The following is a 24,499-nucleotide window of genomic DNA, read 5'->3' on the forward strand; positions in this document are numbered from 1 at the left end:
TAACCAGATCCTCAATTTCTTCTGTCATCCAGCACTCCCTACACCTACCAGACTTTCCTTTCACCCGAACAGCAATATGCTGTCTTTGCTCTCTCTTTATCTCATTTCTGAAGGCTTCCATTTTCTAGCCGTCCCTTTACCTGCGAACATCTGCCCCCAGTCAACTTTTGAAAGTTCTGGCCGAAACCGTCAAAATAGCCTTCCTCTAATTTAGTACTTCAGCTTTTAGGTCGGGTCTATCCTTTTCCATCACTATTTTAAAACTAATAGAATTATGGTCACTGGCCCCCATCTGCCCCCAGTCAACTTTTGAAAGTTCTGGCCGAAACCGTCAAAATAGCCTTCCTCTAATTTAGTACTTCACCTTTTAGGTCGGGTCTATCCTTTTCCATCACTATTTTAAAACTAATAGAATTATAGTCACTGGCCCCAAAGTGCTCTCCCACTGACAACTCAGTCACCTGCCCTGCCTTATTTTCCAAGAGTAGGTCAGGTTTTGCACCTTCTCTAGTAGGTACATCCACATATGAATCAGAAAATTTTCTTGTATACACTTAACAAATTCCTCTCCATCTAAACCCTTAACATTATGGCAGTTCCCAATCTATGTTTGGAAAGTTAAAATCCCCTACCATATCCACCCTATTATTCTTACAGATAACTGAAATCTTACAAATCTGATTCTCAATTTCCCTCTGACCACTAGGGGATCTATAATACAATCCCAGTAAGGTAATCATCCCTTTCTTATTTCTCAGTTCCACCCAAGTAACCTCCTTGGATGTATTTCCGGGAATATCCTCCCTCAGTACAGCTGTAATGCTATCCCTTATCAAAAATGCCACTCCCCCTCCTCTCTTGCCTCCCTTTCTGTCCTTCCAGCAGTTTGTATCCTACAGCATTAAGCTGCCAGTCCTGTCCATCCCTGAGCCATGTTTCTGTAATTGCTATGATATCCCAGCCCCATGTTCCTCACCATGTCCTGAGTACATCTGCCTTCCCTGTTCGGCCCCTGGCATTGAAATAAATGCAGTTTAATTTATCATTCCTACCTTGCTCTTTGCTTTGTCCCTGCCTCCCCTGACTGTTTGACTCGCTTCTTTTCTCAACTGTACCAGTCTCAGATTGATATATTTTCTCACTATCTCCCTGGTTCCCACCACCCCCCCCCACCCCCTACACCTTTATAGTTTATAGTTAAACAAAGATGCAAATTTGCAATCATACAAATAAATAATTTCTGAATCCAAAAGCACTCAAATTAAAAGTTTTAATAATTCCAAAACTTCCTCACTATGACATTATTCCTTCAATAAATGACCACTGAGTTGTACTTTTCAGTTTAATAAATTCCTTGATATAATATTTTAACCTGACCATGAAATCTTAAATAGCAACCTGTTTGTTGGTGTCAGCCTTGGTTCAGTCATAGCACTGTTTCCACTGAGTCAGACTTGAGCATGTACTTTAAACTGACAGTTGAATAGAGTGCTAAGTGAGTTTAAGTTTAAGATGTGTCATATTTTTTTGAATGACATTAACTCAATGTGCTGTCCACCTTAAATGAATATTAAAAATCCCATGAAGATGCTTAAAGTAGAGCAGGTCTGTTCTCCCAACTTATCAGTTTTTTTTTCCCTCCATCAATATCCCAAAGACAGATTTTTTGCTCGTTTATTTTGAAATTTGTGAGGGCCTGCTATGTGAAGATTGATTGTCAACTTGCCCTGCAATTGCTGATACAGTTGTCATTAATTTGCTCTTAAGTTTTGAACATGTTAAGTTTGTGAAAGATGACGTATAAATGCAAGTTTATGTTTTTCATGAGCTTCTGGACAAATATCTATTTTGAGAAGTACATCACAAAACGTAGCCCCCCATCAGATGACTAGTTTTAGCTCCTCAAAGCAGTTGGGCAGATGATTGCAGTATTTCCATGTGATTCTGCTTTTTGGTAAACTACTTTTAAATCCTGTTTACTCTGAATAATTAACTCCAATATTTGACAAGATTGAAACAGTAGTAGAAGCAGGAAAGTTTCACCAGGTGAAGTGGAAAATTCCAACACAGCAATAATGAAGTTGCATAATTTGCTTTTCTCCATAAGTAGACACACTGTATCTACTGTGTATCAAAGCTTGTCAGAATTTTGAAGAATTCTATTAAGTGACTCCTCAAGCTTAAAAGAAGGTTCTTGCAATCTAAGTTCCACCGACCGAATTTGTAATTTAGCTTCTCTGGAACTTTCATATAAAACAGAATTAAGATGGTTCTCACCTGCTTACAAAGCAGCCTCGATTATCCGAAGGACACGGGCAGGGGTATTTCATTCGGATAATCGAATGCCGGATAACATAGTTAGCCAAGCATCGGGACTTTACCATCTTGTTTGGATAATCTGAAATTCAGTTAATCGAATGTCGGATTGTCGAGGTTTCTCTGTATTTGGTCTCCACTGTCAGATGGGAATTTGATAGTGGTGATACTGAAGCAGCAATATGATATTAGAGAATACTGGAGGCACAGGTTCATGCATATGATCTGGTATGGCAGCACACTGAAAATCAAGCCCAATTATCCCTGGAGTCATCACAAAAATTGAAAGAAAATTACAAAAAGTACGCAAAGTCCCAGTTCACCTCCCTGTTAGAGTCAGACTCAGGTTAACAGAAAATACAGACCAGGGTTCTGTACTTAACATGAACTATTATTTATTACAAATATAGTAACCAACTATGAACTGTCAATATATAAGTTATTAGTTAAAACTCTTATCCTCATCTAAAACCCCCTTTTACACAAACACACAAACACACACACACAAACGCGCGCACACTGTATATGCGTACACTGTACACACAGACCGCATGTAACTAAGGAAGACATTGGTGGAGGAGAGGTGAAAAGTGCTGGTGAAACTGATCAATGGCATCCAACCTCTGGATTCATTGCAGAGTTCCCTTTTGTTTCCCAAGTTCTTTAGTTTTCTAAACATTTCCTTCAGGTTCTTTCACTTTTCACAGGAGGCTCAGAGTGACTAGTTCACAAATTATAAAGTTTCTGACGTATTGGTTAAAGTTAGCAGCTTGCAGCAAGTGGTCACAGAAATCATTAACTACAAGAGTTTACAGGAAAGAGAGATACAACAACACCACCTCCCCTTCCAGAGGTTTGAAGCCTTCTGTCTGTATAATTCCCACCCACAAACTGATCACAATTTCACAAACCAATCAGCTACTTGTTGCTGGTAAAATTTCACTTGGTACAGTAAATGTTTCCCAATTTAGTCCTCAATCAAAAATAAAAGTAAAATTAAAAGATTCCACAGTTTCTCCAGATAAAAGTAGACAGTATTACTATAGTAGACAGTAACAGCATATTGTTTGTTAATTTATTTTTTTCAATCTCATAACAAGTGAAACTAGGTCTTAAGTAGTTTTTCCAAGTTAGTATAAGATTAGAGTTTACATTTTAGATGGATTCACAGTGGCTATTTCATGTTTAGACAAACATTTCTGAATAAGTGATTTAGCACATACACAACATGTAAAGTAAACCAAGTTGAGAATATGGTTTATCTTAATATGTAGGAATTCTTGTCTTTCATGAACACAATTGCCTTCCATAGCTACCACCTTCACTGCTTTGGAAAGGATTTGCACATATCCCACTTGTATAAATTATAAAGGATTGTAATGAAGTGGGTTTTTGTCAGAGGAGGAGAATGTAAATCGATAGAGCACTAAACTATAGTTTTGCTCTCTGATAGCAAATCTTTATTTTGGCCTGGAAAAGTGAAACCTGAGATGAAATTAAGAAAACCAGCAAACCCGTTGAGGTGGAAAAGTGTTGGCCTAAGCTGTAAGACGTATTAAAATAAAACAAAGTTCAAAGTTCTGCTGATGCTGGTGATCTGAAACAAAAACAGGAAGTGACTGGAGAAACTCAACAGGCCTGGCAGCATCTATGGAGACAAAAACAAAGTTTATGTTTTTAAGTCCAAATTCTGACAAGCAGTGACATGATATAACACAGAATGATGCAAAACACCTGAAGTTAAAAAAATCTCCACAGACACTGCCTGACCTGCTGACCTTCCCCAGCACTTTCCACTTTTATTCCTCATGAAATATTCATTTCTTTAGCCCTGTATTTTTCTGTGCAGTTCTGGGAGGTTACTTCTTTGTAATTCCATGACTGAAAACAATAATCATCTGAGAACATGAAAAAGATCTTCATTGAAATGTTGCCAAGTGTCAAAAAAAGGCTCTTTAAAAATTGCAAATGTCACGTATTGGTCAGACTTGTCTTGAATGGAGCTCCAATATGACCAGCATCTTCATTTCCAAATGTAATTTTTTAAAAACTGGCTAACTCTTCTGGGGGCATACCTTGGTACGCATTAATGGTGGAATTCGCTTATAATGGATTTTATTAGATGGAATCAAAATATTTCTTTTGACATCCAAGCAGTTAGAGGCGAGTACATATGGCCTCACCTGACTAAAAAGGATAAAAAGGAATGTGTAACATTACAAATGACAATAGAGCTGGAGGAAAGGTGCTAGAAGTAGCAGTAACAAAAGTTGGAATTGTGAAATTAGATTGGGGAGGTGGAGGGTGCAGTATGTTTTTAAAAAAGTAGTACAATTAGATTCCTATAATATTGCAGGGCAAGAAAGGAGATTCTAGCATAAAGACATTTAAATTGATGTGAAATTAATTTTCATGCTGTAAGCTGCATCAGTTCAGCTTGAACTGAATTAAATATTGATGTGGTACCTGATCTGTATATACTGACTTTGCAGTATTTCCTGTAAAACAGACAAAAATAGAAAGTGGGTACTGGAATTGTTCCATGTTCACTATTTTAAAAACTAATGCCTTTCAACTTTTTCATTGTCTTTGGTTTTCAGACTGTTGTTTGTTCTCTTATTAATCAGGTGAAAGGCCATTTGTGTGTCTAATCTGTCTATCAGCATTTACAACAAAGGCAAACTGTGAGCGACACCTGAAAGTACACATGGACACCCTGAATGGTAATTTACTTTTCAAGCCAGCAATTCTATCTACTCGAGACTTTTAGTTTCTAGATTCCCCCATGTGTAATGAACTTTTCAATTCAAATAGATCTTCTCCAAAGTATCATGTATTATTCAATTCAACTGATGATAGTAATATCAAATAACTAATTCAAATGCTTAATTAAAACTCATGCACTTTCACCTCTTCTCTAAATCTGCTAACCGTCACACATTCGAAGGTGGGAGTGTGACTAATTTCCTGGATATCCAGTGTGAGAGGTGAAATGGATTGTACATTCCAGACTCTCTAGCTTTCCATCCACTTGAAATGGAAACATTTGTGTTAGTATGATGGTTCATCTGGTGATCAGAGTTCAGCTGGCTGATACTACCATCTCTAAATATTAGACAGCCATGAGATTAAAGCTCAGATGTTCTGATTCAAAGGCAAGTAATTTATATATTGCTGTTCTTCCAGACAGGCCCAAGCCATACCTCCAAGCTCAGCTACATTGGCAAAGTCAAAATCTTATTTACACTTTGGGCTCTTGTCCAGTTTGCTTGAAAGCTTTCTTTATTCCAATGGTATTTATTTTTATAAGGTTTGGGATATCTCTATCTGGAACATTTGGTTTAGGAAAAACATAATACTATTTCAGGAAAATGAAATCTCCATCTAAAATCAATCTTTATTTTTGTATTTTACTTTAACTAAAGTTTATGCAGTTGTTTTATTTTTGAAAAGTATGAGGCCGTGAAGAGTAATGGAAGCCTTTTAATGAGGCTTACTCAGTTGTGGATATGTAAGTCAGTAATGTAAAGGTTGATGAAGGGCTTTTGCCCAAAACGTCAATTTTCCTGCTCCTCGGATGCTGCCTGACCTGCTCTGCTTTTCCAGCACCACTCTGATCTAAACTCTGGTTTCCAGCATCTGCAGTCCTCACTTTTGCTTTGGTTACCAGACTACAAACAGAATGCCTAATTTTCAACTATCTCAATTACGTACCACCATCTGAGCTCTGATTCAGCTCAGCACCAAGTAAAAATATAGTTTAAACTGAGCTTTTGTGCAAAAAAACTAAATGGAATTAATTTTTCATGCCCTACTTTAGATGATGCCCTCCTTATTAATTCAGAATGCGGTTTTCACAGCCTCAATTGTATAACAAAACAGTAATATGTTGAAGTCTAAAGTAGTCACGTAAATCTAAAATTACACTTAAGTTCTACTTTGAATAGTATATAAACAGTTAAGTGGTTATAGGTACATCAATATAGTTCCTTCAAGGAATTTGTTATCTCCTAATTCTACAAGTGTTAAACTTCAAGAATTTTGATGAATAACTTGCTGCTTTCTCTGCCTCTCAAGAAAAGGTTAATAGTTCCAATCTCTCAGCAAATAACAATTCAATGTTATTAAATAAATTTCACAAGTACAGGATATTGCCAAGATGCTTTTCTGCAAGTCAATTAGTGTTCAATTTTGGTGACTAAATATACTTAACTACAGAAGAAAAAAAAAATGCTAATTAACGTATAGCAACATCCTGCAAACAATAATGAGGCGAAGGCTATGATGTTTGTGTCAAGCTCTTCTGGTGCAGAAGTGTGACCCTCCTCTGGGCCAGAAGGCTCAGGTTCAAATCCCACCTGTTCCAGAAGTGTGTAATAACTTTACAGAATATCATCGTATTTGTGCTGCTATTAGAGGGTACACATTTTGCACATACGTGAATGCATTGTCATTGCTTGAGAAATCAAGATATTGAGCTGCTGGTGTTTGACTGGGGTGGACAAAGTTAAAAATCTCACAACATCAGGTTATAGTCCACCAGGTTTAACTTAAAGTACAAGCTTTCAGAGCACTACTCCTTTGTCAGGTGGGGAAGGATCATAAGACACATGATTTAAAGTAAAAGATCAAAGTGTCACACAACTGATGCGAAGTATTCAACAAACCGAGGTTTGTTGCGAGGTTAGAGTCTGTCTGTATCCCAACTTTGAGTCAGACTAATTCTATTTACAAAGTAGGAATTTATAAAATGTCACATGGACTGACTGCCTATGGTTGTATGCTTTTTGAACAAAATAGAATGTGTCTGCAAATACAAATCTACAAATGCAAATTCACCCCATAGACTTGTGTGTGTACGTGTGTGTACGTGTGTGTACACGAGGGAGGGAGAGAGAGAGAGAGAGAGAGAGAGAGAGAGAGACTGTGTGTATGTGTGTAGGTGGGTGGAGGGGAAGAAACAAAGAGAATATGTGCATGCTTGATTGTGTGCGCGAGTGTGATGGAATATATGCGTGTGTGTGTGTGTGTGTATATAGTGTATAATGTGGGTTCACCCATAGTGTGACATGAACCTAGGATCCTGGTTGAGGCCATCCTCAGGGGTACCAAAAGTGGCTATCAGCCTCTGCTCAGCGACTCTACATTATTGCATATCCTGAAGTCACCTCGGAGGACAGTCACCCGAAGATCCGAGGCCGAAAGTCCTTGACTGCTAAAATGATCCCTGTCTGGCGATTGTTACATGGTGTCCATTTATCCATTGTCATAGTGTCTGCTTGGTCTCGTCAGTGTACCATGCCTCGGGACAACCTTGCCTGCAGTGTATGTGATAGACAACATTGGCCGAGTAGCGTACCTGCTGTGCACACGATGGGTGGTATCCCACATGTAATGGTAGTATCCAAGTCAACACTCTGACATGTTTTGCAGTGGTTGCCACAATAGGGTTGTATGGTGTTGTGGTCGACATTGTCCTGAAGGCTGGGTAGTTTGCTGTGAACAATGGTCTGTTTAAGATTTAGTGGTTGCTTAAAAGGCGAGAAGTAGAGGCGTAGGGAAGATTTTGGCACAGTGCTCATCCTCTTCAATAATGTGATGCAGGCTACGAAGAACAATTCTGGGATTTGCATATTGATGAATTGAAATCTGCATCTCCATTATGAGTGATTAAAAATTTAAATATATCGCATCAGTTGTATGACACTTAGGACACAGAATTTATAGTAAAAGATCAATGATTCTGCCTCACTAGCTACCTGATGAAGGAGCAGTGCTCTGAAAGCTTGTACTTTCAAATAAATTTGTTGGACTATAACCTGGTATTGTGTGATTTTTAACTTTGAGAAATCAAATCTGCTTAGTTAAAAGCTAACAAAGGCAGTATAGAAGATACAACATCAATCTGGGTGCCTCTCCCCTCTGACCTGTGCAATTTCTTAAGAAATCCCCACAGCCCCTCACATCTTTCCACATCGCACTCCACCCTCCCTGTTCTGGTCCCTGGCCTGGATGCTGCCTTGGAATGGGGGCTGATTTCCTCGTTTCCAGTTGACAGCAGCAGATATTGAACATGAAGATGAATGATTGACTAGTTTGCATTATTTTGGAGCTGGTTATGTGCGTTTTGAAATCACAGGGTTTCAACTAATTGTCTCATGCAGGAGAGAAGACCTTCAGCAAGACTGCTTCCTCAGAACCTAACTGATATGCTTAAAGCATTAGTTTATAAGATACCTTATAAAGGAAATTGAAGTTGGGTGTTTACTTGACCTAAATATCCCATACAATAATGCCACAAAGATGCCTTCAACAAGTGTTTGACCAACCAGATAATGAAAGGAGTAGTTTAGGTTTACACTGAATTTGGAGAATTGTCTTTTCCATCATTTGGTGGTAATAAAGTTTATCTCTTTTCAGATTGAAGTCTCTTTTTCAGATTGGAGGTTCTAAAGAAGGACAGTATGCTTTCACTTTCAGGTCTATTGGTTCTTTTGGTTTGTGGCAGTTTGAATTGGTGGCTGCATGACTTAAGTTCTGGCCTGGGCCTTCCACAGAACAGCAATCATCATCTGATTACTTCTGCTCAAACTTTTCTACGGTTCCATCACGTTCCATGTTTTTTGCCAGGCCTTCTGATCCTGACCACTCCAGAAGTGTAGAGTGCGGTGTTCTGTCAGGGAGAAGGCCAGACATTTCTCTTTTATTGCACTAGTTGCCCTGTGACAATTTAAAAGCCCAGTGTGACAGTGAGTAATTGAATGATCAAATGCATAGATGGATGAGGTAAGTTATCGGGTGACAGGCAGGTCTGTTAGGGGAGAGGTGCAGGGTACTTGTGTGAGATAGGGATATTATTTATATTGTTATCTAGATGTTAGACTAGATTTTAATTTGTTTAATTTATCAATTCCAAAATCTCTGTCTGTACCTCGGGAGTCAGAGGTATTCCCATAAAGGTCCAGGAAGCAAGGGAATTGACCATCAGAAATTTATACTTCCTGAGCAATTTACATTTACATGAGTGCATTTGAACCACATTAGGTCATACATCAGATCTCTTCTGAACTGGTGAGCAAAGGTTTTGAGACTGAATTTGATACACCCAAAAAAAAATGCAAGTGTCATAGGTCATTCTCCTATGTTCCAAGATAGTCCATGGCAAATGATGCACTTTTGAAGGGAGATCACTATATATGTGATGCAGCAAGTACTGACAATGTGATACTTACCAGATAATCTGCTTTTTATCAACTTTAATTTGAAGGCAACATATTGGCCCAGGTATATTCGAAGATGAGCATGAGTATAGAATGATACGATCTTATACACACACCTGAGAGGCCAAAAGTGCTCTTTGTTTAGCATCTCACTGGAAATATGGGAGCTTTGATACACCCAAATTATTTTTGGCCTGGCAATGGAGTGACAGCCTGGATTTAGAGCACACCTTCCCAGAGCAGGACCTCAACATGTAGCTATCTGATTTAGGCAAGAATGCTAACATTGGGCCACTCCCAACAAGAGATCAATATACAAAATAAGCAGGCAGCAAAAATGCTGATTAGGCAAAAGTAGAAATTCAATATTTGTTAGAGATTAAAGAAGTAATATGCTGATAGTTTAAACAAAAATCTGGAAGAAACCACAAAATCACCTTTTTTTTGTGTGGAACTAATTATATGTCCTTCATAGTTACATCCCCAGTTATATCCATAACTGAGCAGCTCTATAGCTGCAGTTTCTAATCACTACCTTGACTAATTGTTGCTCAAAGCACTTAGCTGCAATTATGCCAGTGTTCAGAATAGGACTTCACAAAGTGGAGTTGGGGCCTGTTGTCATGTCCCCTTTCTGCTCTTTTCCATAGTCCTCACTGTGAGAGGTCATGAGAATCTTCAGGCTTTGATGTTGGGGTGCAGCTTGGTGAATCAAGTGGGAATCTTGGGAAAAGAGGTGGAGGGTCTGGGAAGTGAGGTGTCATTGGGGATGTCCAAGTTAAAGTGGCTGTTGGGAGAAATCAGAAACTATATCCTCGAAGGAGAAGAGCTCAATTTCCTCATCATGAAGACCACGCTTAAGGAATAATGTGACTGATAGTGGTCATTAACATCTGGGTAGATTGCTGAAAAACTTGAGTAATCTGTCTTGGTTTTGTCTGCCACTTAACAGTTTGTCTGTTAATTCATGTTTGCGTCATGTTAATTCTTGGTGATGGTGTATAATATCCATAGTATTGGCTGTTTGCTTTGTTAACTTATGTGCAGCATAAATTAAAACTGTGGACATTTGCTCTTTTATTTCTTTGGTGATAAACTAGGGTTTCTAATTTTGTATATCTTTAAAACAAAAGTTACTGGTGCCTACCAAGTTGTATAAAAATTTGGGAGTCTGGCCTGGGATGGTAACAAAATGCATGAAGGTGACAGGCCATATTGAGGGAGTGGTTGAGAAATCATTTGACATTTGGACTTCATCAATACAGACATGGAGTACAAAAAAAGAGATTTTGCGTTAAACTTGTATGAAATACTGGTTTAGATTGAACTGGCATATTACATCTAGTTCTGGCCACCATGTTTTAGAAAGGAATGAAGATATTAGGGAGGGTGCAGAAAAGATTCATGAGAATGCTTGTGGGGATGAGGAAGTTCAGTTATGTAAAATATATGAGAAGCTGGACCTGTTCTCTTCAGAGAAGAAATGGTTGAAAGGACCTTTGATAGAGAGATGTAACATCTTGAAGCATCTGGACAGAACATCTAGACAGAAAAATTGCTCCCATTGATGGGAGGATCAAGAACCGGACAGCTCAGATTTAATTTAGAAAAGAAACAATGGCACCATGAAGAAAAATTTTTTTATGCAGCATGTACTTTGGATCGGGAAGACATTACCTGAGAGTAAGGTGTTGCTACATTCAACTGAGGCTTTCAGAATTGAATGAACTCATTATCTGAAAGGGAAACATTTGCGTATGGGGAAAATGCAAAGGAGTGGCACCAGATGTATTGTTTCTTCAGAGGGCAGTGCAATCGTGATAGAATGAATGGCTTCCTCTGTGATCTAAACTTTTTGAGGTGGTCACTCACTTACTGTTTGGTTAAGTTTCTCTATGAGTATTGCCCATAAGGCATTTAGTAAGGTTTTACATAAGAATATTAACAAAATTGAACAAACATTGAATTGGAGGCAATGTGTGATTTGAGCTAGTAACTGGATGGAAAGTCGAAAACAGGCAATAGCAATAAAGGCAACATTCTCTGATTCAGTGGGTTATGTTGAGTGGTATTTTGAAGGATACAAATCAGTTATGTTCTAATCGAATGGCAGAATAGTCTCAGGGCTTGAAGGTGGGTGGGCAGTGGGATGGCTTACTCATGTTCCATATGAATTGCTGAGATTAAGAGGTGAGTCACCTAAACTTCTAACTAATAGATGTACGGTTTTGAAAATGTTAGAGTAAGGCAAGAATACATGCCTTGCATCTTACATCTAAAATTGAGGTGGTGTGGATTTAAGAACACATATTTCTAAGGCTGTTGTGTGGTTTGTCATAGGTATTTGTCATGGCTGTGGATTTGTCTCTACCACAAGGGATATCCTGTACAATCATCTACTTACGAATCATATGACTTGTCAGCCAGGTTCAAAGGGTGACTCGTATTCACCAAGGTCAGGTCTACCTCCCCTTTCCATGACAGGTAAGCAAAAAAATGAAACCAATGCTGGAAATATCTCACTTTGGCATCAGCATGAGAGGACAAATGCTTGCATTATTTATTGAATTTGTTCCTTCTGAATATGTCCCTTATTTATTTAATTAATTATTTACTGAATTAAAGTTTTATAAAATTATTTCTAAAAGATGAAAAACATTCATTTTCTAGTCAAGTATGAACATTGTTAACCATGAAGCAAGTAGCACTGAGTTTTTGAAATACGTCCAACTTATGTTTAATCAGCTGAGTAGAATTAATGTCACTGAAAAATGCTGTTTAGAAGGTTAATTAAGCTGAAAAAATTGATTTATTTTTATTTATAATTTATTCATCCCAGATGTGAAAGTGGCACATTCTTCCCTGAGCCTCAGATGTAACCTGTGTGAGTATGTTGGGGATTCTGAATCAAGCTTGCAACAACATATTTCATTGCATGTTGTACAAGATACATTTCAGTGCAATCAATGCCACAAGAAGTTAAGAAATGCTGTGGAGTTAGCCAAACACATGGAAATTCATCAAGCTAATGAATTACAGAACAATATGGAGGAAACAAAAGATGAAGATGATGGGGCATCTCCAGCTTTAAGTAGAGAAGTTCCTGAGGAGCTTAATATCGTAGTGAAAGTCAAAGAGGAACCTCTCAGCTTGCCGTGTGAAAGTGAAGGTGATAGGACTATGGAGGAGAGCCAGGAAAATCCCACTCCTGACCGGTCCTCCAGTATTTCCTCACCAAGAAGTACATTGATAGCAAAAGTGAAATCTGAATGTTCAAGTCCAACACAAGCGTCAAGCCCAGTCCATTGCGGGACAGGTTCAGTTATGCCAGAAGGCACTGTCCTAATACCCTATATGTTCAATCATGAAACGTCTACATTTCCACAAGCTTCAGAAATTTTAGCCAAGATGTCTGAGCTGGTCCACAGCAGACTAAAGCAAGGGGTCAACAATTATCCACTTCTTTATGCAGGAGCACCTATTCAAAAAGGAGCAACATGCTATGAATGTGATATTACATTCAATAATATCAATAACTATTTGGTGCACAAACGGCTCTACTGTTCTAGCAGGCATCAGCAAGTAGACAATCCTGCTGCTGATGAGACTGCAAAGGATTCTGCATCCACAAGTAGAACTGAACAACTATCTCATAGTCCAGTTTCTGGAGTGGAAAACCAACAGGCCTCTTCCTCACAGACTGATTCTGACCGAGACCTAAAGATATCAAATGTTGAGAGCAAACTACCAGAAATAAAAACTGAGGACAGTGCCATGAAGGATACCTCATCTGAAGGTGAAAGCCTAAGTAGATTTAGTGAAGGCAGTCGAAGTCCAAGCAACTCTGTTGAAGAATTTGATGATGACCCTTCAAAAACTATTTGTGAAGCCTGCAATATAAGGTTTACACGACATGAAACCTATGTTGTTCACAAACGTTTATATTGTGCTTCAAGACATGACCCTCCTCTTCGTAGGCCAAATGGAGGAAAGGTGGCATTCCTTCAGCAAACTGTGCGTACACGTAAACGTAGAAAGTTGTATGAGATTCACGGTCCTAGTCATCAGCCTCTTCCTCCACCTTCCCCAAATGAAGCATCTGTCCATAGTCCTTCAGCTGCCAGTCTTCAAAGCACTGGGCTATCTAACAATGTAGAAACATTGAAAGTTAAGCAAGAAGCTCTCTCACTTTCTTCAAGGTCAACTGATTCTGTTTCCCTGTCAACAGGATATATGTTAACAGCTCAGTCCAGTGCAACATCATCACCAAGTTCAAGTTCAGATGTTGATGGACCAATTGATCTTAGCAGAAAGCCTCATATTCAAGAAGAACAGTTGATTCATGTTTCCCCTTTGAATCCAGCCTCTCATCTTTCAACAGACTACCATGAATGTACCTCTTGCAAAATTAGTTTTAACAATGTGGAAAACTATCTTACTCACAAAAAGTATTACTGCTCTGCAACTGCTCTTCAGCACAGTAAGGTGGAGAAACTTGCCAGAGTAAAGATGCAGGCTTCTGCTACAATAAAAGCTAAAAAAAATAGGATGGAAATTACAGACCCTCAGCCACAGATACAAACAGAAGAATTGAAAAAGAAAGATATAAGCACGAAATGTATTTTAGAAAGTCCAAATGTAGTACATGGCTGTATTACTCCAAACAACTCTCCAGGAATATATCACAATAGTCCAGATGTTTTGCAGGATGGGACTCAGTCATCCTCCCATGTTAAGGCTTTCTCAGCACCTCAGCGTGCTCATTCAGTCATTTGTCCCTATTGCCCACTTAATGGACCAATTGAAGGAGACCTTATTGATCATTTTAAGAACACACATGATTTCAAGCAGCTTTCAACTGGACGCACAACTGAAGGTTTCATGCAGGATATTTCATCACAAGGTAAACTCATGACAAACAGTATTTCTGAAATCAGTCCTCAGAATTTGAGAGTTCCTGCCCCATCTCTAAAGTCAGGTGTGCAAACACTGAAGAATATTCCAAATGCCAAAGATCAAAGAGAATCTGTCTCTTCCCAATCTTCAGCTGAAAGTCCTTTGCAGAACATCTCTCCTAAACCTTTAATAACATCCTCCCCTAACGTTGCTTTGAAAATATTATCAGTGCCTGACAGCCCAAGAAACCCAGGCTTCAAATTGATCAGCCCATCAATTAATGTTGACAAATCTGTTCAGACAGCGATGTCACTTCCAAGCCCAGTGCAGAATGGAAATCATAGATACTGTCGCTTGTGCAACATCAAGTTCAGTAGTCTTTCAACTTTTATAGCTCACAAGAAGTATTACTGTTCTTCTCATACTGCAGAACATGTGAAATAAGTTCTTGCATCTGCAAGCTGTATCATGAATGTTTGCTCTGAATTTTAGCACAAATTAACTAACACCTCAATGTCTATGTGCATTTGCTGTACAGTTTAGAAACAATCATGAAAACAAAACATTGGTTTCTGGTGTTGCAAATGTTAACAACATTCCAATCATAGTAAGTAGTTTGAAGTGGCCCAAGATGGAGAGTCATTTGTTGAATAAAAATCTCTCCCTTAACTTCTCCCTTAAATTGGAATAATTTTTAAATTCCTATGCTTAGCTGGTAAAGTGCATTAAAAGATTGTACTTTTCTCAGTTGACGCACTGAATATGGAGGATATGTTTGTAATTAGATCTTCCACATCTGTTTACAGGCCTAGTATTTAATCTGCTCCTTTTGAAGAAACTGTGTGAAAGAGGCATTTTTACCAGCTGAATAATATAATATTTTTATATTAATCTCCCAAATTAAATTAATTATATGCTGATTTTCTTCAGAAACATTTTCAGAATATTCCATGTGCAACCTTTTGGTGAGTTTATAACAAAACAAACAACTGTTATACTTTAATCATTTTATGACAATCTAGCACCTAATCTTCCTTCCATCTGGGGGAGTAGCCTGCAGATTATGAAATGAGAAAGGAAATGTTCGGCTTAGTTAAAAGCATCCCACAAATTTACATATTGAAGAAACCCATGTTAAATTCACTGTAATGTAACAAGTGCTGGTTGAATATCTCTCTTCTGAAGGAATTTTAATGAAATATAACTTCCAGTGTTCTCTGTGTTCAGGACATCCCATGACATTAAAAATATTGTTCCAGCCATGAATTTGGAACCTTCTCTCACTATTAGATGTACTTTATTTCTAGAGAGGCGTGACTTTGATAGGCAGATTGGCCAGAATTTAGTGTGACAAATTCAGTGTTTGTAAATCTAGTCAAAATTTTGGATATGACTCCTAAGAAATATTGAAAGTCACACTTTCTCTCTCAATTTTTATCTCACAAGTACTGACATTTGAATACTACTGAAATATTGAAAAGCGATCACTAGGGGGCAAAGTAGTTGAAAACTAGTTTGTGTAGATTTAGTGATACTCTTGCTAATTATTTAGTTAGTGCATGATAAACCCATCATTCTTCCTTTCAGTACATTCAGTTGTCATAATATCTGTAATTTTTATTTATTAGTGTTGTATTTATTATCAGGGTTTACATGCAATGCCAGCGCTAACACACAAATGTGCTGACAACAGCATTTATTTTATTTTTGAGCTTTGTTCACCACAACAGGACTCAAATTAACTGGTAAATGCTATGAAAAAGAATTTACTTTGGATTATTTCATTGTACATGATCTGTAGATTCAATGCACCCTGGGTTCAATTGCCTTTCCTTTGCATTTTATTATTTGTAGATAAAGCTTATTGCTATGATGCACATTAAGTGTGCTTAATGAATGGAATAGTGTCTTGGTGCTTTAATGTAAATGTTTCCTAATCTTTATCAATATGTTCATTTTCATGAATAACTGTTGATCAATATTGTGTTTTATGTTGCTCATTCAAAAGGTGCAATGTTAGAAGAAAGGAGCTAGTTGCTTGTTCAGTGGCATTTGTCAAAATTAAAAATTTCATCTTACTTTTAAATTTGATTGGGAGGAAAGCAGGATGAAAAGAGGAAGAGAAGGCATCAACCCATCTGGGCTAGTTCAACCTGATTAAATATAATGGAAATGAGAGCACAAAATGACACAATTCAGCTCATTGTACATGTGTCAGGGATAGCTCTTGACTTGAATTTCTCTCTTCACCTCTTCCCTCTTTCTAGCCCACACAACCCCTGCCAATGAGTGTCATGCCCTGCTCAAATTAAACAAACTCATTTTTCCTCTGTTGATGGAAAATTAGACACAAAAATGGAAGTCTGTACTTAAATTCAGTGGAACCAAGCAAGTATCTGCTGTTCTCCCAGGCATATTAATTTTCTTTCTTTTGGGTCAAAACATGTTACTGACCAAATATTTCACCTGTAGACTGTTACCTACAATGCCTTGAAAGTCTATTTGGAGGTATGTCGTGGTATAATTTTAACCATCATTCATACTTTATTCATCCAAAAGATTGTTACGTTCTCTAAATTCAATAAAACACATATGGTAACTATACAGTTTGTAGACTGAAAATATTTTATGAAGATTTATGAAAACAATGACATTGAAATGAAGTTGGATCAAACAAAAGGTATACGGTCTCTGAAACTTTTGCTGTTTGCATGATTGTTCCTATGTAATCGGAAAAGCTATGCTTTGGTTGCACGTGTGTCTTTCTAAGACTTTATGAAATACAAGTTTTTTTACTTTTCCAGAAGGTGCTGTTAATTTATTTATATTGTAGAGCAGTGTTTACTATGATAATCTGTGGAATAAACCTTGGCATAAATCTCCCTCTCCAAAGCAGTGCTAATGGATGTTCAGTTTACTAAATCCATTTTTACACTTTTGCACTGTATTGTATAAATTTTGCTGAACGATGTAGTTTCGAACCTATTTACAGGATATTTATGTTTAAATTCAGCACTTTTATACCTCTCTGAATTTGCCTACTATAGTGACCAATAACTTTCAACTCTTTGTTGAAAGCTGCCTTCAGCGATTTAACCATTTCTGAGACTGATCATGTTGTTAAATTGAATGTCATTCTTAATTTCCAATTAGGAATTGACCCCTACACACTAGTTTGAGCTATGCATGCTAATAAATTGTCCAGTGGGACATGTGAAGCACTAAAATGCCTCTCTTGTCTGTGTGAGTCCTTTTGTATATTATGTTTCTCTCTGAATTAGTATCTGTCTTAAGACAAAATAAATTGCACTTTCGCTTGAAGGGACAATGCCACATTCAGTACATAATGTCAATGAAGTGCAACTTTTCCATGGACAAAGTATTCCCTGTGACTGTGTTTTATTCTACTTGAAAATTGGACGGGATAGGTTGATTTAATATGATGCCCTTTGAATATGGAGGGAATGACAATGTAATTGTACTTTTTAGAATTCATTCATAACACCCATTTCTTCGAGAGTTAAGCACAGTTTGTTTCATGAAGTAATTGGTAAAGGACACTATATAAACGTGGAACGGTGGGAGTGGGGCAGAGGTGCAGATATGGAAATTTTTAAAATCTTGATTTTACTGAAAATCTAAAATAAGCCATTTTCTACTAATGACTTCATTCTTCTAAATTTTATAGTACTTAAGAGAAAGTGATATGCCTGACATTACACATTGTGAAATGTCAATATAAGGGATTGAAGCATTGATGAAAAGGAATGAGTAGGTAATTAATCAATGTGTGTTAAGGTTTTCTTGTAAAATAGGGCTTTTCAAAAAGATTCTTATGTTAAAGGTAAGCCTTATTTAGAATGCATCAATGACTTAAAGATGCAAATTGCCAATTTTCCCAAGCCCATTCATTGCTTTCTCAAAATAATTCAAAAATTATTGCTATAAATTGTAAATTATAGGGGCAATAGTTTGCTAAGCCAGAGGACTGACTTTTGTTTCTGTAGAGTGTTAATAGACCATTCATTATTGCAGATAAACTGAGAATACCTTTTTGCTTATATAAGTCCCATTATATTGCATAACTCATGAAAATCAGTTGTATGTTATGAATGAGGTCACTACTAACTCTGGTATTTTCACATCTTAAAATGGCATCCATTCTGTGTTGCTCTTCACTAAGACAAATTATTTATTCCAAGAAGGATTTGCTCAACTGTTGGAACTGGTAAAGTTATTTGTCTGGTATCATGTGGTAGGCTTGTTGTTCTTATTACTGTGCAGTATTTGTGCATAATAAAGCAAAATACACTGATTTAAGGAGCATGTTTTAAAACTGTCTGGTTGTAATATAGAGTATTGATCTTTGATTGACCTTTTTGAGGAACACATGGGAGTAAGTCAGTTCAAGACAGTTATGAAGGTTGAAGGAACACTTAGCAGATAATTTTGGTAAATAGTTTGAGTGAATTTTAAGGGCCAGTCGACAGAAATGAGAGTCGAGGATTAATACATCTTACATTCACCAAGTTGCCGAGACATATGCAGCCTCCCCTCCCTGCTTCCTCGCAATGAAAAATTGACAAAAGATTGTAGTTCACATAAACAGGCCATTCAGCTGAACCAATGTTCCACTCCAACCTCCTATCGTTTGTCATCTGCATCTACCATTATATTAGTCCATTCCCTTCTCCTTCATATGCTTGCTTCATTTCCCCTAAAGTACATCAATAATGTGCAGTTCACTGTAAATTCCACACTCTTAACACCCTCATCTAAGTTTAAAAAAAGGTTTTTCAAAATTCCTTATTTAATTTTTTGGTGACTATCTTAAAGCTTCAAGTTATACTGTTGCCTGCAAGGATAAATTTGTTTTATATCAACTTAAGCAAAACATTTCATTATTTTGAAGACCTTATTAGGTCATTCATCAGCCTTTTTGGAAAAGCCAAGTAACTCATCATGTCAATCCTTTGCTCACGCATATGCCAGCACATTTCTGACATCGTTGTTGTGAATATTCTCTGCATTCTGTCCTGTACCTGCAAGCCTGATAAACTAGTGACCAGAACCTAATGCAACAATTGATAACAGGTTTAGTACAGCTTCCCCACATTTCAGTCCTATCCCTCTCAGAATAAAATCTTGTGTAAGGATCACTATTTATTGGCCTTTATAACCTGTAGTGCAATTTCTTGCAATTGATGGCCACGATCTCTCTGTCCCTCCAATGAGACTTGCAAATCTGTCCCCCCCGCCCAAAACACAAAAAATGATTGACATCTCTTCCAACCAAAGTTAGCGATGTTCAACTTCATTTGTAAATTTTTTCCCATTCTACCCGATCATTCATAGTCTTCCTGCAATTAGTTGGATAAAGATAGGGAAAAAAAGACTGAGAAGAATGCTCAAGAAGTCATTCACAAATTCTTCTTACCAATTCCAGGTGCTACTCACAATGCAGCAGAAAACAGAGGCATGGAAAATAAAATCGAAGGTTAAAAATGAGAAGGGTATGGGAGATGTTAATCCTGGTCATTTGTTGCTCCAAAAGGAATATTGACAAGTGTATCAAAATAACAATTCTTATGTGGAGCAACTAATAATTGCTGAATATACTGAAGCCAGAAATAATACTTTTGCCCATGGGAATATATTCTATGTGATGCTTTTCACATATGGTTTAGATTAGGTTCCTAGGATTCCGTAAGGAAGTGATAAGTAAGCAGATGGTTATTGGTTAATGGACTAACACCTATTAGGTGTGTGGAAGCACCACTCAGGATGTCTGACCAGGTTAAATGTATTTTTAGGCACAGCGGGTTTTCCTGGTACATACAAATGGAGTGATTATGTCCAGAAGTCGGATCTCTGATAGATTCTCAGTTATAACCCTTGAGAACAAAGGGCTGAATTTCCGCTTAAAAGAAGTGACATGAGATTGGACCAGAGATTACATTCAAAAATTCAAAGAGGCCAGCCTAACTAAAGCTATGAACTTTGACTTTGTGTAGGAATGAGTGGTCACCTACCAACCCGTTTGCTCCAGGCTTATTCATCAATTAAATAACAGGGCTCTCTGCCATCATTTTATAGTCATTCAATTTTTAAACTCCTGTTAGCTGTGTTTCCCACACCCTAGGAACCTTAACTGAAGAAATGATGCCTGGAGGCTGAATGTATGAAGTATGTTTCTTTATAAGACCTGCTTGTGGAACAGGAAAAACGAAAGGGTTTCCTCCTCTTAGCACCATCATCTCACTCTTTTACTCACACATCTACTCCATCCACATGTTATCCTCAGCTGTGGTCTTGTATGTTATACTTCCCTAGCTGGCAAACCTCTAACCTGTCAATCAGGTTACCCATGGAGAGGAAATAGACCAGCAGAAATTGAAGAATGCAGCAGTTCAACACTGTAGGACATTTAAGAAACCCAATCTTCCTAGCTGTTGAAGAACATCTCCTCCAATCCATGTGGGGCTATGTTTAATGGAGCAAACAGACGTTAGTCATAGCAGAAATCAGATTAAAAAAGACTTGTCAATTCAAGATGAGAGCAAACGTACTCAGGTTGTCTGAATTTGTTCTCTGGGCAATAAGATGTGGAATTGATTCAGCAACGCTTTGCCTTAGAAAGGTAGAAAATCATGCCTGTGATTTTCACCATGACCCTATCAGTTGCCAGTTTTTGGCCTCATTTCAAGTAACTATGTGAATCGGTAATTTGGTTTTTCTTCCAACAATTTTGTGAAACTTCAAATTTATAAAGTTCCAAAAAGTATTGGATAAATTATCTGTTACCTGCTAGTCACATGCTGATGAATCATGCTGTTTTGTTTAGCTTTGTTGCTAATTATCTTCTCCTCCGACTGTTGCACAAAACAGTTATATAATTGTCCTTTCTGAACAGTTATGCAATGACCAATGGCAGCCCACTCTGTTGATAAATTAACTACTGAATAAAATATTGTTTTTGGGCGACAGATTTGCAGTTGTAATTATTTAGTTTGTTGTTCAAGCTGTAAAGATTTTGGCAAATTTACTTTCTTGGCAGCAAATGTGTATTAAATCATGCGAGGCTGCAGGCCCACCCAGTCTAATACTGCAGATCCCATCAATTGCTCATGCAACTCAAAATAATCCCAAGTTTCCTTCCATGTATTTAAAACTGTTTATTACAGTGATTCTTTTTTTTTCCCTGCATCAATAGGAGTTTGCTATTACTTCCACCGATCCCTACTAAATAGGAAATGAGGGAGAATAACAATGTGGGAAATAAAAAGAAATATGTACCTTTGGTTAAAAAGATCAGATGTTTTGTATTCTGTTCACCAATAACTACCCTGAAATCTTGCACAATGTTTTACTGTCCCGCCCAAGAGTGAATCATTGCAGTGGAGACTGGAGATAGAAATAGATGTAGATCAAATCTCAGGCCATGCCCCAACATTGGGGAATATTACTGATGATGCAATTGGCTTTGAACCATCTTCAAGCCTTAAGGAGCTGGGAAGCAAATTTAATACTTAAATTGTCCTCTAATTGTCATTTTACTAGGCCATGAGTTTCCCACACCCACAACCTCTCAATCCAGGTGGGGAAGCAACCAGCTGACTGCAGTGATAAGGTAGAAATAAATTATTTTATTCAAAGGATGTGCTGTCAATAGCCTCCCAAGGGTTTCCCTCTAGCATGCTATTGGTTCTTTTTTTTTGCTGATTCTTCAAGCTGCATGGCTCCTATGTTCCATAGCTATTCCCAGTAGCTCTGCTGAGCTGCCAAGCTTCTTAATGAAAATCCCAATGAAAGTTTATTCATGAGCTGCTGCCTGTAACCCAATGGGGATGGCCCACAGACTAGCTGTGTGCATTAGCGACATACATTTTCAACTGCAGAACCACTAATGTTTTGATGAAGTTTTACCTATCTAACTCTGTTTCTGTCTCCAGCGATGCTGTCTGACCTGCTCAGTATTTCCAGCAATCTTTAAAATTGATTAGTTCCATCATTGGCAGTATTTTACTTTTGCATCAATTTGCTGTCTTTTTTTTACTGTTTCGATATAGAGTCGTAGAGATGTATAGTCTGGAAACAGACCCTTTGGTCCAACTTGTCCATGCAACCAGATATCCTATTAATCTAATCCGAGATGCCTTTTAAATGCTGTAATTGTATCAGCTTTCACCACTTCCTCTGGCAACTCATTCCATACACACACCAACATTTGCATGGAAATGTTGCCCCTTAGGTCCATTTTAAATCTTTTCCCTCTCACCCTAAACCTATGCCCTGTGGGTTTGGACTCACTCAGCCCAGGGAAAAGAATTTGTCTATTTATCCTATCCATGCCCCTCACTATTTTATAAACCTCTATATGGCCACCCCTCAGCCTCCGACACTCCAGGGAAAACAGCCTCAGCCTATTCAACCTCTCCCTATAGCTCAAATCTTCCAACCCAGGCAATATGCTTGCAAATCTTTTCTGAACCCTTTCAAGTTTCACAACATCCTTCCTATAACAGGGAGACCAGAATTGCACACCGTATTCCAAAAGTGGCCCAACCAATGTCCTGTACAGCTGTAACGTGACCTCCCAACTCCTGTACTGAATACTCTGACTAATAAAGGAAAGCATACCAATTGCCTCCTTCGCTATCCTATCTACCTGAGACTCCATTTTTAAGGAGCTATGAATCTGAATTCCAAGGTCTTTGTTCAGGATCACTCCCTAGGACCTTACCATTAAGTGGATAAGGCCTGCTCGGATTTGCTTTCCCAAAATGCAGTACCTTGCATTTATTTAAATTAAACTCTATCTGCCACTTCTCAGTCCATTGGCCTATCTGATCAAGATCTCGTTGTCATCTGCGGTAACCTCCTCTGTCCACTGCACCTCCAATTTTGGTGTTGTCTACAAACTTACAAACTCTACCTCCTATGTTCACATCCAAATCCTTTATATAAATGACAAAAAGTAGTGATCCTTGTGGCACTCCACCAGTCACAGGCCTCCAGACGGAAGTGTAACCCTCCACCACCATCCTCTGTCTTCTATCTTTGAGCCAATTCTGTATCCAAGTGATGCCTTCTCCCTATATTCCATGTGATCTAACCATTTAACTAGTCTCCCATGAGAAACCTTATCAAACATCTTATTGAAGTTCATATAGATCACGTCCACCACTCTGCCCTCATCAATCCTCTTCATTAGTGACATGATTTCCCACACACAAAGCCATGCTGACTATCCCTAATCAGTCCTTGCCTTTCCAAATACATGTACATCCTGTCCCTCAGGATTCCCTCCAACAACTTGCTCACCACCGATGTCAGGCTCACCAGTCTATAGTTCCCTGGCTTTTCCTTACCACCTTTCTTAAATAGTGGCACCACGTTAGCCAATCTCCAATCTTCTGGCACCTTACCTGTCACTATCGATGATTTTTTAAAAAGTCTCAGCAAGGGGCCCAGGGATCACTTCCCTAGCTTTCCATAGAGTTCTAGGGTACACTTGATCAGGTCCTAGAGATTTATCGATTTTTATGCATTTCAAGACATCCAGTACCACTGCTCTGTAATATGGACATTTTTCAAGACGTCACCATCTATTTCCCCACATTCTATATTTTCCATGTTCTTCTCCACAGTAAACACTGATGCAAAATATACGTTTAATATCTCCTCCATCTCCTGTAACCCCATACAAAGGCCACTTTGCTGATCTTTGAGGGGCCCTATTCCCTCCCTAGTTACCCTTTTGTCCTTAACGTATTTATGAAAACCCTTTGGATTCTCCTTAACCCTATTTGCCAAAACATAAAACAAAGACACAAAATATCCATAAAACAAACCAGTCCTACAGTTTTGACTGTGTTTTACATAACATATAAAAGTCCAATATTGTGAAAAGTCAATGTAAATGCACCACCTTCTGAGATTCACCCCATGGTAAGACATGCCTCCCCTGAAAGGAGAGAGAACATTTAAAATTTATGGGGAGAAACCTTTTGTCTATCCCAATGGTTCCTGCAATAAATTGAAGATGATCCTGTCCTATACCCTGT

The 24,499-nt window shown here is 38.0% G+C and overlaps 1 protein-coding gene across 1 annotated transcript in view; it reads left to right on the forward strand.

Annotated features, from left to right (window-relative positions):
* zfpm1 (zinc finger protein, FOG family member 1) overlaps window positions 1–17,659 on the forward strand; it is a 41,199-nt gene extending 23,540 nt beyond the window's left edge. The window contains exons 5-7 of the mRNA XM_043707520.1: window positions 4,944–5,039; window positions 11,877–12,020; window positions 12,376–17,659. Of these exons, the coding sequence (XP_043563455.1) occupies window positions 4,944–5,039; window positions 11,877–12,020; window positions 12,376–14,876 (2,741 nt within the window). The 3' untranslated portion in view covers window positions 14,877–17,659. The remainder of the gene's footprint in view (window positions 1–4,943; window positions 5,040–11,876; window positions 12,021–12,375) is intronic.
* Window positions 17,660–24,499: the final 6,840 nt, after the last annotated feature.

Source organism: Chiloscyllium plagiosum, chromosome 17 (genome assembly GCF_004010195.1).
Source record: "Chiloscyllium plagiosum isolate BGI_BamShark_2017 chromosome 17, ASM401019v2, whole genome shotgun sequence".
NCBI lineage: Eukaryota > Metazoa > Chordata > Chondrichthyes > Orectolobiformes > Hemiscylliidae > Chiloscyllium > Chiloscyllium plagiosum.